Consider the following 13,536-nt stretch of genomic DNA (forward strand, 5'->3'; position numbering starts at 1 on the left):
GGAGAGCGGACGCCAATTAAGCTCTCAGAGAAGCGGGTTAGAAACAAAGATGCGATGTAGCTAAACCAATGTGCCAAACCTCTGTGTAACTATTTCTGAAAAGAAGGCCGCTCGATGACCTTGCTAAGGAAGTTGCTACGCCTACAGTCCCAGATCATAAAATAATGCAAACAAAGTGGGACAACTTACATAAAGTAATTGTCAGGAAGAAGATAAAGCAAATCATATTTTTAGATTGGGTGTGAGTAATAGTTTGTATCTCGCTTCTTCTCAACTAAGATGAGCCCCAATTTCGCTATGACCTTAACAAGTGCTATAGAGATGGATGTCCAAAAAAAAAAAAAAAAAACTAAAGAGGCCAGTTTCTAAGAGGGAAACAGTGACAATTTGGATGAATTTCAGAGTATGCGGAAAGGCAAAAAAAATGCTGTGATATTATTTTTAAATTGGCATCATCATGTAAATCAAAGTAATCTCTTATTCAACATTTAGCCTCATTTAGCCTATTAGCCTTTTAGCGTTGATGTTTGCACTGGACACCACTCAAGCTAGAACCGCGCGACTGAAGGGAAAGCTAGTTGTCAACACAAAATCACGTCTCTCTTGGTAAATAAAAAAAAAAAAGAATAAAAATAAAACTGCAACTTGGAAGTGGAGTAAGGGAAAGCCTTTTGAAAGGACTGTTAAGAGCTTTACGCATTTCTCTAATTACACCTTTGGCTTGCCCTCGTTTTGATGGGTAGCTATAAACGAGGAACATGCCAAAGATTCGGAGCATGGTTACTCTTGTAAAGCCGGGGCAAAGCGTCCGCTCGCAGTTTTAGCCTCACCTGCCCTGTCATTTTTACTTGTATGTAAAACGGTAAACATTAACGAGGCGTTAAGGAAAGGAGAGGCTTTGTTAATAGCTAGAACCTGTAATGGGCCTCATGCCAAATGAGAGGGGACGGAAATCCCGCAAGACTGCTTCGGAAGATTTGATAAGCTTTTATAACACATCGAAGGCGTAGACTAGGGGCGACCTGCTAAATATTTTTAACTGGGCTGACACATTTTGAAATATTACAATTAGAATATACGGTTGAACGGAAAATTTGATGTTTGACAAACACAAGGTGAAGTGTCCCCTATCCTGACCTTCCTTCAATTTTTCTAGATTTGGGCCACAGTGGAAAATGTTTGGACACCCCTGGTGTAGACGAATGGATGGATGGACAGACAGCACTTGCCTTTGTTCTTTCACTTGCAGCCCTTCTTGGAATGGGAAAATAAAAGCGACGGAGGTTAGCCGGAGAGCAGACTCCCAAATATAGCCGCTGTGTTCTTGTGAGGGCCAGACTCTCCCCGACGACAAGCCCAGCTCCGACCGTGCCCTGTAATTGAGGAGAAAATAAGGACAGAAATTATATGTTTATTTTTGACAACAATTTTAATCTTCTGTGCTCGCCTTCACGAAAAAATGAGACGCCCACAAGAAGGAGATGAGAATATGTCTTTCTGACTCAAAGTGGAGAGCTTTTTTTCTTTTTGGGAGAGTTTTTTTTTTTTTTTGACCAACAAATGAAATAAGACAAACAAACATAGCTTCTCAGCTGGGAAAACAACAATTCACTCGTATACATGTCCTTGTTTTAAAGACTTTGAATGAACAACATGAGCTTTAACGTTAGAAACACGCACGAAAATCTGAACCAAAAGCCCCACAAAAAAATGTCCCCCACCAAATCTCTAAAGGTAAAATGATTAGTTGTATACTTGAACAATTGTGTGTGTCCCCACACACGATTCTGACTTCAAATTCAATTCTTAGTCAACAAATATACTATAAGAAAGAGTTGTGTATCTTTGCAATAATATGACACGAGTATGATTTTCAGTCAAAATGTCCCCGCACACAATTCTGACTTCAAATTCAATCCTTAGTTAACAAATATACTATAAGAAAGAGTTGTGTATCTTTGCAAAAATATGACACATGAGTATGATTTTCAGTCAAAATGTCCAATTTGTGGAAACCATGACAGCGAAATGACCTCACACTGACCAGGACTCATTCAACTCACTCAAAACTAACTTTACCTTTTTATTTCCTTGTCCATGATGTTTCGAATGGACAAGTCATTTTGTCCTATTATTGTTCAAAATTGCTAGTCGATATATTAAAAATCAACCAAATTTTTGTGGTGCAACACCAATCGTCAAAACGCATTAAAGTAGCATTAAAGTAGCACACAGTCTGCCTGGGGACATGAGCAATCTATTCTTGATGAACAATGCCAGACAGAAATTTCCATGAGTTGCACATGCAGTTTTACAACCGTTCATTCGTCATTTGTTCCCTCTTTTCATCAGTCACCCCCCAACTTTCTTTTTATAAATGGGCTTTATGTGATGTGATAATCTCCTCCTTATTTCAACGACTTGATCTTGTTTTTCCTCTCCTGTCTGTGCTGCTCACTCGACGTGAGCTGTCATGTCAAAACTTCCATTGCATTGGAAACTGATGCTTGAAACCAGAATAATAAAATCTAGATTACAAACCACAAAATAAAACTGTGGTGGGTTTTTTTTTTTTTTTTTAAGATCAACTATGGTGTATGAGCCATGAGGATCTTTTGTGATTTTTCCACCTTTAACTTATATTCTGCTCCCGTCTCCAAACATGAGACTCAGTCATTCATCTTAATGGAAATACTGTGCTAGCTAATACTAGATAGACTATCAATCGAAATGAATGTCCACAAGGTGATTGATGAGCAACCCATTCATGCGTCTGTGTTTGGGAAGGCGGGATTGTGCTCTCTCGTCTACCAATCGGCATCTATTTCCCTTCATTCCCCCAACCCCGAGCTCTGCCTCTTCCAGGCGAGCCCCAAGCCTGTAATTAGGGGGGCCGGGCTCCCGGAGACTCAAAACACATCCACACGTTGCTGCTCAACTTCTTCCAAACTGTCCCGGGACTCTGAGCTGTGCCTCTCCCGCTGCACCTCCAGCTTCCTTTAGGATTTTGTTTCTCAGGGATGGCCGCATCGATTCTGGAGGTAGGGAATCTCATTGTAAGTATGGAGCACTTTTTTGTCCCCTTTCAAAGTTGATATTTTAAAGGAAGCCAAGTGGTTGCATGTTCCTGTTATTTCTCTCAGCTACAGCAGAATGATATTTATTGCAATGAGGAGTAACTGCATGATACAAGACAGAATTGAAAACAATGAGAAAAAGTACTACTAAAAACAAAATATCCTTGATTTAAGTTATTAGCCCAAATATTCCAGTATGATGAATGCAAAACTACACATTGTTACATTTAGCAGGAGGTTTTGAGACAATAAAAAACAGCAACCAAAAAAATCTAAAGGTGCAGTGCTTGACCTCCACAAGCATAAACACGTGCTGCCTGCCATAGCCTTGAGCACTTTGCAAGCACAGGAAGAGCCAGCAGTGGCGTCGGGACATGAGTTTTGTATTAGTGTTGACACTGACAGAAGCCCCACGAGTCAGACACACAGTCTCATGTTGTTCCTCCTCCCCAGGAAGACGGGCGCTATGGCTCCAGTCCTCTGGCTATGTTAACTGCTACCTGCAACAAGTTTGGCAACACCAGCCCAGTGAGGGACTCTGCGACACCCGGTAAGAACGGCGGCACTAGTCCACTAAAGAAGCCCTACAACATGACCTCCGACCTTCAGACGGCCAAGAACGGGCGCACCGCCGATGGCAGCGGCCTGGCGGACTCTTACAGCGGTTCCTTCACTACAGCCGGGGGCGGCGGACTGCTCACCCCGACCGGAAGCCCCCCTCCTACGACCGGAGGCTACGCCACAGAGTACAACCCTTTCTCTCACTCCTTCCAAACGTCCGTCTCCCAGGACCCGTCCCTGTTAGTGTCCAAAACCCACGCCACGGCAGACTGCCTCACCAGCGTCTACACCTCGTTGGACATGACGCACCCTTACGGCTCGTGGTACAAAGCCGGTATCCATCCCGGTATTACGGCCGCTCCGGCCAACGCCACGTCCTCTTGGTGGGACGTCCATCCCAACTCCAACTGGCTGTCTGCGACCCAGCCTCAGTCGGACGGAGGTCTCCAGGCCTCTCTGCAGCCTGTGGCGCCGCAGGCTTCCCTGAGCCCCCAGCTACCTAGTTACAGCACCGATTTTACCACCTTGAACCCGGCTCCCTACCCATCTGTGGGACTGGGTTCGTCCTCGCATCTCCTCCAGCCATCCCAGCACATGCTGCCCCAGGACATGTACAAGCCCAAGCCGGTGCAAAGTGCTGGGCTAATGGAGAGTCCCATGGGCTTAAAGCCAGCGAGGGGATCAGGGGGCTATGGGGGAAGCTCGACACCCACAAGGTCCTCGTGCGACTGCCCCAACTGCCAGGAGCTGGAGCGACTGGGAGCCTCGGCCGCATCCCTAAGGAAGAAGCCTGTGCACAGCTGCCACATCCCCGGCTGCGGGAAAGTGTACGGCAAAGCGTCCCACCTCAAGGCCCACCTGCGTTGGCACACTGGCGAAAGGCCCTTTGTGTGCAACTGGCTGTTCTGCGGCAAGCGTTTCACCCGTTCGGACGAACTGGAGCGCCACGTGCGCACCCATACGCGGGAGAAGAAATTCACCTGCTTGCTGTGTAACAAGCGCTTCACGCGTAGCGATCACCTCTCCAAGCACCAGAAGACCCACGCCGACTCGGCGTTGCAGGGGAAAACCGCGGGCGCCGAGGGGGACTTGGACCACCGGGTCGAGGAGACAGCGGAGATCAACGCCAGCAACGGCGAGCCAATCGCCAATGGAGACGAAAAGACGGGGGTGCCCGCTGGAGTGGAGAACAGCGGTGGACTTTTGGAGATCTGAAGCCTCAACTTAACCCAGATCTTTTTGTTTCTTTCTTTTTGTCCCAAATATGCCCAAGACCTCAATGCAATAAATGACTGCGCAGTGGCAGGCCGTGCATCTGGTACTTGGGTTTTTCGTGGGAATTTATCCGACTTATCCCACCACTATTATGTAGCAGTTATAGAACTGATCAATACTATTGAGAAATGCAAGATCACGGGTCACCACTTTGCCCTATTGGCCTTGTGTTTGTCATTTGGAGCAGTTCTGAATCAACATTAATAACGTGTCAAAAACAATTATTTAAATAAAATACATCATACTCACCGGAGACGCTTATCATTAAATACAACAATGTGCTCAGATCGCCACAGACATGTTTTGCTTGTCAAAGTTAGTTGTGACAAGTCAGAGAATGGAAAAATGCTGATGCTCATTGTGGGCCAGTCTGATTTCGTTAAAGAAACACACTCATTGCCAACATAGTGAGTTAAGTTACAGGGGCCAGCACTACTGATTCTGATGCCTTGGATAGATTGGACTGACATGGTAACGATGGAAAATTTTGATTGGATAAAAAAATCGAACATCCACATACATGTAAGCAGTGAGGAATACAAGTTTGAAATGTAGGTCAGTGCTTTTGATAGCATTTTGGCCTTGACAATCATTTCATTTCCTTTTGCCTGGACCGTAAGCAAGCATCTCCATGTAAATACGAGCAAGTCTTGCAAGCAAATATTTTCAGCAACCAAAAAGGAAAACAACGAAGGCTTGCACGTACGTCCACGTTTCGAAACCCAGCATGCATTTTTTTTTTTTTTTGCCTTTCAAATGAGCGCAACCACTGGGGAAATTGAATCTGCACAGGCAGAGGGAAAAGTAGCTCCGAAGCCACAAGACGAGTCGTTTGAGAGCGAGACGTTTTGGTTAAGATGGCGGGCGGGCTTTTGACGGAGCCTTCCGCACATATCTGATTCGCAGCTGTACTTTGATACTTCAGTCGTCGCTCTTGAAACAATCAACACGCAGTGGGACTTGACGCTTCTCGTTGCCAAAAAAAAAAAAAACCTGTGTTGTCATGTCAAAAGTCTTTTATCGTGCTTCCTGGTGTGTGTATTTTAAATTCCTATTTTCATGAATAATCTAATTTATGTCTTAAATTATAAACATTGCCGGTTGTATTGCAGCTTGCAGGGAAATGTAACGGCAGCGAGGCTTGCAAGATGAATGGAAGCCAGACAAATATAAAATAAAATGCCTTAATTTAAGACTATTTATTAGCTATAACAAGGAAGTTTAAGATTTATTTAAAGATCTTGACAATGACTATTTCTCTTTATGTATTCTTTTGATTGTGAATTCTTCCACACAAATGATGAATTAAGGGCTACATACTATATATTTTCAACAATATATAGATGTTTTTCAATGTGTTTATTATATTTTCCATGTTGATTTTCATTGAAACTGTAACCTTCCTAATGAAGCCATGCGCTTCTGTCAAAAAAAAAAAAAAATGCACAGTGAGCACTGTTTCAGTGTTTGCTTTTTGGCTGATGTGAAATAAGAAAATACTGTACATAGTGAAGGGCAAGTATGGTGTACATGTAAGAGTCCTGCTCTGTGACAATTGTGGTGCTTTAAAAAAAAAAAGTAAAGATATTTCAAAACAATTTGCAGACTGCATCCTTACAAATTATTTCACTTCCTGTCTTGTTTCCACTTCAACAGCTTTCATTGTCATTTGTAAGACAAACAAAGCACACAGGTGAGCTATTCGTACCATACAAGGACCTGCACTGTAGTTAACAACAATTGCACCTCTCTTAAGATTAAGAGGCGTAATTATCAGTCAGTCATGAAAAAAAGAAAAACACAAGGTGGGGAGGATTAGGACTGAGGGTAAGTGCTTGCATTGTTCAGGCGCTCCAACAAAAGGGACAATTGCTGTAAAGCAGGATGACAGACGTGATGTGGAGATACAAGTGAAGTCAGGGTAATGTGTTGCAGGCTGTCGGAAAAAACAAAAAAACACAACTATAATTTGATACCACGAAGCTACCGTCACCGCAGGTCCACTTTCCTGTCATGATAGTAAAAATGCTTGAGGTGGGTGGAGCTGGGCGTTTTAATAGAGATAAGCCGAGGAGAAACTCAATGCGAGTCCAAAACAGAGATGTGGATTCAAACTACATTTCTGAGTGGAAAATTTAGCCAATCTAAACATTTATTTAACTCTCTATTTACGTGCATTCTTATGGAACGCAAATTAATCAATTAATCGCATTACATTATGTTGCATACAGTTTCGTTGGCCTGGACTGATTTGAAGGAAATAACCTTAATGGTCTTCAGTATGCAATTCTGAGTTACCCTATTTAAAGTTTATATGTAAGGTTAAAGTTACAATTTGAGCTTTATGGGAGTTCGGGTTTTCTTTGGGCAGCACACTGACTAGTGGTTATCATGTTTGCTTCACGTTTGAGAGCTTCTGAGTTTGAATCTCGACTCTCCTTGTGTTGCGTGACATTCGACATTAAATCTACAAGGGGGTTCTTAGTTTATGATTTGTTTCATTCCTATGGCAACGACATAAACCAAATTTGGACCTAAGGGCTGTGTCACTAACCTATGCTAGCGAAGTAGAAAAGTTATAATTACAGTAAGACAAAATGAATTAAAAACAGTAAGTTTGGTGGTAACTGAGCTTGTTCTCTTGTGCTGCGTTATCACGTATTTTTGTGCACAAGCTAGTTTTTTTTGTCTACTTTCACAAAACCTTTTTTCTCTTTGTGTTTGTATTTGTACAGAAGCCTGGAACTGCCAATGTGGATCATTTTTTGACTGACTAATACATTTGAATTTACGTGGTAATAGTACATTTTAACATACTTGCAGGCTAAATGCTAATTTTTACATGCAAATGATTAGTCCACATTGGCGCTTCCATACATTTGCAATCAAGGAAGCAAAAAAATAAACCTGGAATTGTGTCATTTGGACAGTGTAGTATAAACCGAGCAAGCAGGTGGGATGCCAAACAAATAAAATCAATTACTCCTTGATAATACTAATGTATTTTTTATTCTATCGCAATAGGAAACATTCTAATAATCTTCCTTCTACAGTGACCCCCCATCCCAGAAGCCACCGACTCACCAGTTGTAACATTTACACTTAGAAGACTGCATGGTTTCAATTTGGGGCTTCTAATGAGCTGTAGTTGAAGTCAATTTATATAAAACGTCCCGGGGCCGGCTCTGTCATCAGGGAGCGCTGTGTTTATGGTGGTCTGAAGTGGGTGCATGGTCGAATCCGCAGAATAAAAGGCAAGCTTGGGTGATTGAGGATGGCTTGGACTTGGGTGTGTCAGGCCAATGAGGTAGGGAGAGTGGGGGTTTTGACAAGATGGTCAGCACCACGGGTATTTTCTGACATTTTTAAAACACACGCTCTTCCCCTCCACAGTGGCGGTGGCGGCCTGAGCTTTATTTTTACTCGTTTTATTTAAAACGGCCAGGAAACATTAAGTGTAAACCATAAGGAGGAAAATAATCACGCTGGGACACACAAAGGCAAAACCACAAGGTGGACACTCTTTCCATATGTTTGAGCCACAAGTGCACTTCCGCTCCCTTTCATTTAAAAATAAAACAGACTTGTTAAGAAACCAGCACATTATGTCATTAGAGCCCAGAAACACCTGCTAAATGAAATTACTTTTCATTTATTTTCATCCCAACACTGATTGAGCCTTAACACCTCAATATTTACATGAACAATAAGATGGAATTACTTTGAAAATCTTAGAATGACTTGAGTAACTGTGCGCATGTTTTATGCACAATTTTAACATTTTACCTGTCTTATATTTTTATTTTCTTATGGTAAATTTAATTCCGGTTGGTTATCGATTACTTGGCTGATTTATTGCAAGAAATTCTGTTGAGTGTGTGAAAATGATGCTTGATTGATTGCCTCATGAAAGAATCGGGGCAAAAAGGGAGTACAGTGCTTGGATGCAAACAGCAGAGGCACTGTTGAGTCACTCAACTAGTTTGCTGGGTATAAAAACACAAGTTCATGACATGGAATCTACCTCCCTGATATTGTGTGCATTTCAGTGGTTAAAAAAATCAATTAAATGTATGACACAACAAAAGCACCTCTTTTGTGACAGGAACACATTTCAAATATGACATATTTGTTGATATAGACTTCTTTCTAAATAAATGGTATATCATTATATTCACATATTATACATTTACAATGTCCATCACGCAACTTTAAGTACTGTATAAGACACAGTACAATACAAGATGTATGTTATAATGTAGGTTTCTTACTGCTACGTGGTCTCAGCTGAACAGCAGAATCAATCGCACAATGGTGCATGTGCTCTCATAGCCACAGGCAAGAGTGCACACTGCTCCCCCACCGCCTATGAAAAGGGAGGTTTTAGAGGTTAACAATAAAACAAAAGCACAGGTGTCTGCAGGTGTGAGCACAACTCTGTGGCGGAATGCTGGCCGGCATGCCCCCGGAGGCTCGACGGAGAGGCCGTCAGTAACGACAAGATAAGGCTACCCGGCAAAGGGGACCCCGGGCCCAATGTGCGACGAGGCTTAAAGAGGAAAGCGATAAGAGCAGTAGAAAGGTCAAGCCGTGTGATAGAGTCTCCTTTGTTTGTCATTGCTTTATCAGGTACAGACATCATTGAGATCGACAAGCGAGGAAACTAATCGTGATAGGTGTACAATGACTTCATTGTCTTTCTTTTTGTTGCACAGCGGTGCTTTGACTTACGAGCGACCCGAATTATGAGAGATATACAAAAATAACGGCGATAGCATCTTACTGTGTCACTCTGCGATTCCCGTGCCGACTACTGATAAGTCGGTATTGCGTTGCAAGGTTAGAAAACACCACCAAAACACTTGTATCATAAATAATTTTATATCGAGGTATAAATGATTTAACGTGTATTTTAATGTGGCAGTGTGCAGTATCAATCATGAAAGTGCCGCTCATATTTTTGACACTAATCATACATATGTAACCGCTCTTTTTTTTTTTTACACGAAAGCCGCCTTTAAAGTTTAAAAGGGAGCTACTCCCTCACTGCCCAGCGCACCAAATGCGACACTAAACGATGCCATTTTGTTTATAAGCAGCTGCGGGAGGCTTGTGGGTGACGCTGCACTCCTTTAAAAGATAATGTGCTCCCCATTTAATGGCCTCCGGATGACAAATTACTTCCAGGGAGTAAAAATTTAGCGAAGGAAATTGCAACATGTGACACAACATGAGACATGTATCCATGTTGAGCATTCATAGTTAAATTAGAGACAGCAGAAACATTTTTGCCAATGAGGCATGATCTATCCATGGGAATGTCCTTCACGTTTATCATCTAGTAATAGAAATGTGATGACGAGTATTCGTTTAGGAAGTTATAATTGGTACTATGAGCTTCATTTTGACCATAACGGGATAATATCATATATATACGTATATAGTATATACGTATATATATCTCCTTAAATGTCTTCCATTAGTTAATCATTTCAATATCTCCATTCATAATGTTTATTTATTTCAGAGACTCCCCCCTCCTCCCTTTAAAGCCCTCTCATGGTTGGAAAAACACTTATGGAGGTTTTTGGACTGTCCTGACTTAATATCCTTACAGCACAGCAATAAAATGTTCTTTCCTTCGCAAGAAAAAAAAAAAGTACTATCTTGACTGGATTGTGAGTGACGCTTAGCCTAAAACAGCTCTTGTTTTCTTTCATACGCTCAAGCCACAAAATACTTCCGTGGAACATTTCAAGAAAGAGGATTTAGGGGGGGGGGGGGGTATGGCTGATGGATACGAACATATAGAGTTAAAAAATATGTAAATTTGACACATACAGTGCATACATTATAAAAAGTCTGTTCAAATGCCAAGGTAAATAATATCAAAACATAACATGATTAATGTGAATTTAATGTCAGCACAAATTCTTCAAGTTTCTGGAAAAAAAAAAAAAAAGCAGATTAAGGAAATTTTAGGAAAAGCCTACTACTACTAAAACGGCTAAACTTTATTTGGAATAATCATTGGCAAGGGTGTAATGCCATTTGACATGTTTGAAAATGATTTGGTTGATTCTGATCAAAGCCACATCCTTAAGAGTGTGTGCACACTTGTGCAAGCACATTACCTCCGTTGTTTATTTTCTCTTCCTCATTTCAATAAATCTTTATTTTTTCCACTTTAGTTGTTATAAAAAAGTTCTTCATTATTTATCTTGGTCATAAAAACCTGGCATTTGAACAGGGGTGTGTAAACTTTTTTTAATCTATCTTTCTTTCATACTTGTCACAGAGACAGCAGATGGAAAAGATATAGTCCGGCACAAAGCATCTGGAGTTTCAATGTTTTCTATAGACAGTTCCTGACAAATAAACAAATAAACTAACTAAAAAAGAGACAACAGAATGGTGGTTTGGAGCAATTAGAAGGAAAGAAAAAAAAAAGCGACAGTGAGAGTCAAATTCTGGAATGGGAGCAGCGCGGTTGGAAGCGGGAGCGGGGAGTCGGACTTGGCAGGGTTTTGGTGGAGACGAGTGTGGTGGTTCTGAAGTCCTCCAGCGCGAGGAGGCGCCAGTGTGTCCGGCGGGGGCCCGGACCGTGAGCAGCCTCAACCCCCCCCGAGCCACGGCCACAACGTCCCCCCCCACCACCACCGCCACCAGGCCTTGCCGCCACCCCATCCACCCTGAAGCCACTGGCAGCCTGCGCTTCACTTTGTTTATTTAATATTCTCAAGAAATTGAAATATCTTTTGTGGTTTCCACACACACACACACACACACACACACACACACACACACACACACACACACACACACACACACACACACACACACACGCACACATGCACACACACACACACACACACACACACACACAATTACATGCCACTCAGCAGCACATAGTACACACACATTCACATGCACTTCCACACATAGCTGTCCTGCATATATAAATAAATAAAGTTGGGTAATAACCTTCCCTTGATCTGTGGCCAATAATAGAATCGAAGAAAATCATTTTTGAATGGAGGAAAGAGGAGTGACGTGTCTGACACCGTATGTTGCCTCAGCAAGCGCTACGTCTCGTTCGATGGAATATTCACTGGCTAAAACCGAGGTTTTCTGCCTTTTCTTTTTTTTTCCTGGGTTACGGTTCTTTATAAAGGACCCAGGCATGGAATCGGGAACAGATTCGATAGCGGTATTCCACCTTCAACAGGACAGTGAAGCAAAAAGTGGAGTGAAGCGTGTCATCAATACCAACCACTGTGATTGTGTCGTGACATCAGAGGCCAAAGCAAAATATGAACTCGCCAGGTGTAAGCACAACAAATCATAACGACTACATTACTACAATTACACCATCTGCATCGGTTATCCATTTAAAGCAGGGATGTCAAGTTTTCCTCTGAGGTTCTGTTTCATAGCTAGAAATGAGCATTTGTAAATAAATTACGAGGCTATGTTATCGTCTTTGCGCAAGTTCAATATTTTGCAAGTCTGAGTGTGTGGCCTGCAAACGGAAAAGGTGCATATAAGGTGTTAAAGCAAGAAATGTCCATGCCAGTCTTCCTCTAAATGCTTATGCTCGCAACCCTGTTGCAACTGTGATCATTAACAAAGCAATTTCTTCAGACGCAAATCCCTTAAACAGCCTTGGTTTTGGGGAGGGGGGGGGGGGGGGTTTGCACCCCGACTCCTTGCCCCTCAAACAGCCACCAACCACGGCCGCTGCCAAAAATAATACGGGAGCGCCACTCGAACCCCGAGCCTCGCCACAAGCGCAGCTTGGCCGCAAAAGAGGGATCAAAACACACACAAAAAAGGAAACGCATCATATTGAGGAAGGAGATGGTGGGAGGGAGGGGGGAGGCCTATCTGCTGATGATTTTGGCAACAAAAGGAAGCAGACGTACTTGTGCGGCAACCCGAGGCGAGCTGGAGGAAAAGTGTGTTTGTGGACACGCGCGTGCACTCTGGATGAGGCATAACGTAACAGCGAGACGAGCATTTATTCCTGATCTCATTCAGTCGATGATCTAACCGCCGACCCAATAAAAACACAAGCAGGCCAGCAAATTAAGCCCTGGTGAAACATGAGCGTACAAGGCGAACGATTAGCAAAAAGGATAAATAACGAGCGGTTTGTCTCCCGTAAGGACTGCCGCTTTTCACGGCTGGTTCGATTTTGGTGTTGCGCTTGGCAGAATGTGTGTGGCGCGCTGACGCCGATGGATAAAGCCGTCAGAAGGCCCAGCGCCATTTCGACAGTGTCGCGGGATTAATTTGCTTCAACCGCAAGAGTAAAGACGGAAAAGCGGAAAGTTTTCAGATGAGATATTTCATGGAAATGCTGCTACAACAGTTGGGCCAGGGCCTGTGAACTTGTGGGAATTTTTGTGGGGGACCTCGGCACACAAACACATCCAAAGTACCAAGACTGAAAGGGGAAAATAATACAACACTAAAAGATTTGTGTATATAATCAATAAATCAGCTCCTGCTTGCTCAAATTACAAGAAACTAGATTTTTAACAAGAAACACAAACTGCTTTGAATCCACAATTTAGTTTACAAGCCATTACCGCTGACACACGGAAAGATGATTGTAGAC

The 13,536-nt window shown here is 42.6% G+C and overlaps 1 protein-coding gene across 4 annotated transcripts; it reads left to right on the plus strand.

Moving 5' to 3' along the window:
- Window positions 1-2,896: 2,896 nt before the first annotated feature.
- On the plus strand, window positions 2,897-6,511 carry sp7 (Sp7 transcription factor). Of its 4 annotated transcripts, none has more exons than XM_049734924.2 (2): window positions 2,897-3,056; window positions 3,531-6,511. In XM_049734924.2, the coding sequence occupies exons 1-2, from the start codon at window positions 3,021-3,023 to the stop codon at window positions 4,851-4,853; spliced, it is 1,359 nt and encodes a 452-aa protein (XP_049590881.1). In that variant the 5' UTR covers window positions 2,897-3,020; the 3' UTR covers window positions 4,854-6,511. The 4 variants fall into 4 exon arrangements, with proteins under 4 accessions (XP_049590881.1, XP_049590882.1, XP_049590884.1 ...); XM_049734925.2 differs by having other exon boundaries at window positions 2,903-3,041; XM_049734927.2 differs by having other exon boundaries at window positions 2,907-3,056; window positions 3,535-6,511.
- Window positions 6,512-13,536: the final 7,025 nt, after the last annotated feature.

This window comes from Syngnathus scovelli, chromosome 11 (assembly GCF_024217435.2).
Source record: "Syngnathus scovelli strain Florida chromosome 11, RoL_Ssco_1.2, whole genome shotgun sequence".
NCBI classification, from domain to species: Eukaryota; Metazoa; Chordata; class Actinopteri; order Syngnathiformes; family Syngnathidae; genus Syngnathus; species Syngnathus scovelli.

Bases quoted from the DNA above. Each gene is read 5' to 3' on its own strand.
- sp7 (XM_049734924.2), top strand. From the start codon at position 3,021: ATGGCCGCATCGATTCTGGAGGTAGGGAATCTCATT. The intron at 3,057-3,530 runs GTAAGTATGGAG...CCTCCTCCCCAG, and splicing joins TGGAGGTAGGGAATCTCATT to GAAGACGGGCGCTATGGCTC.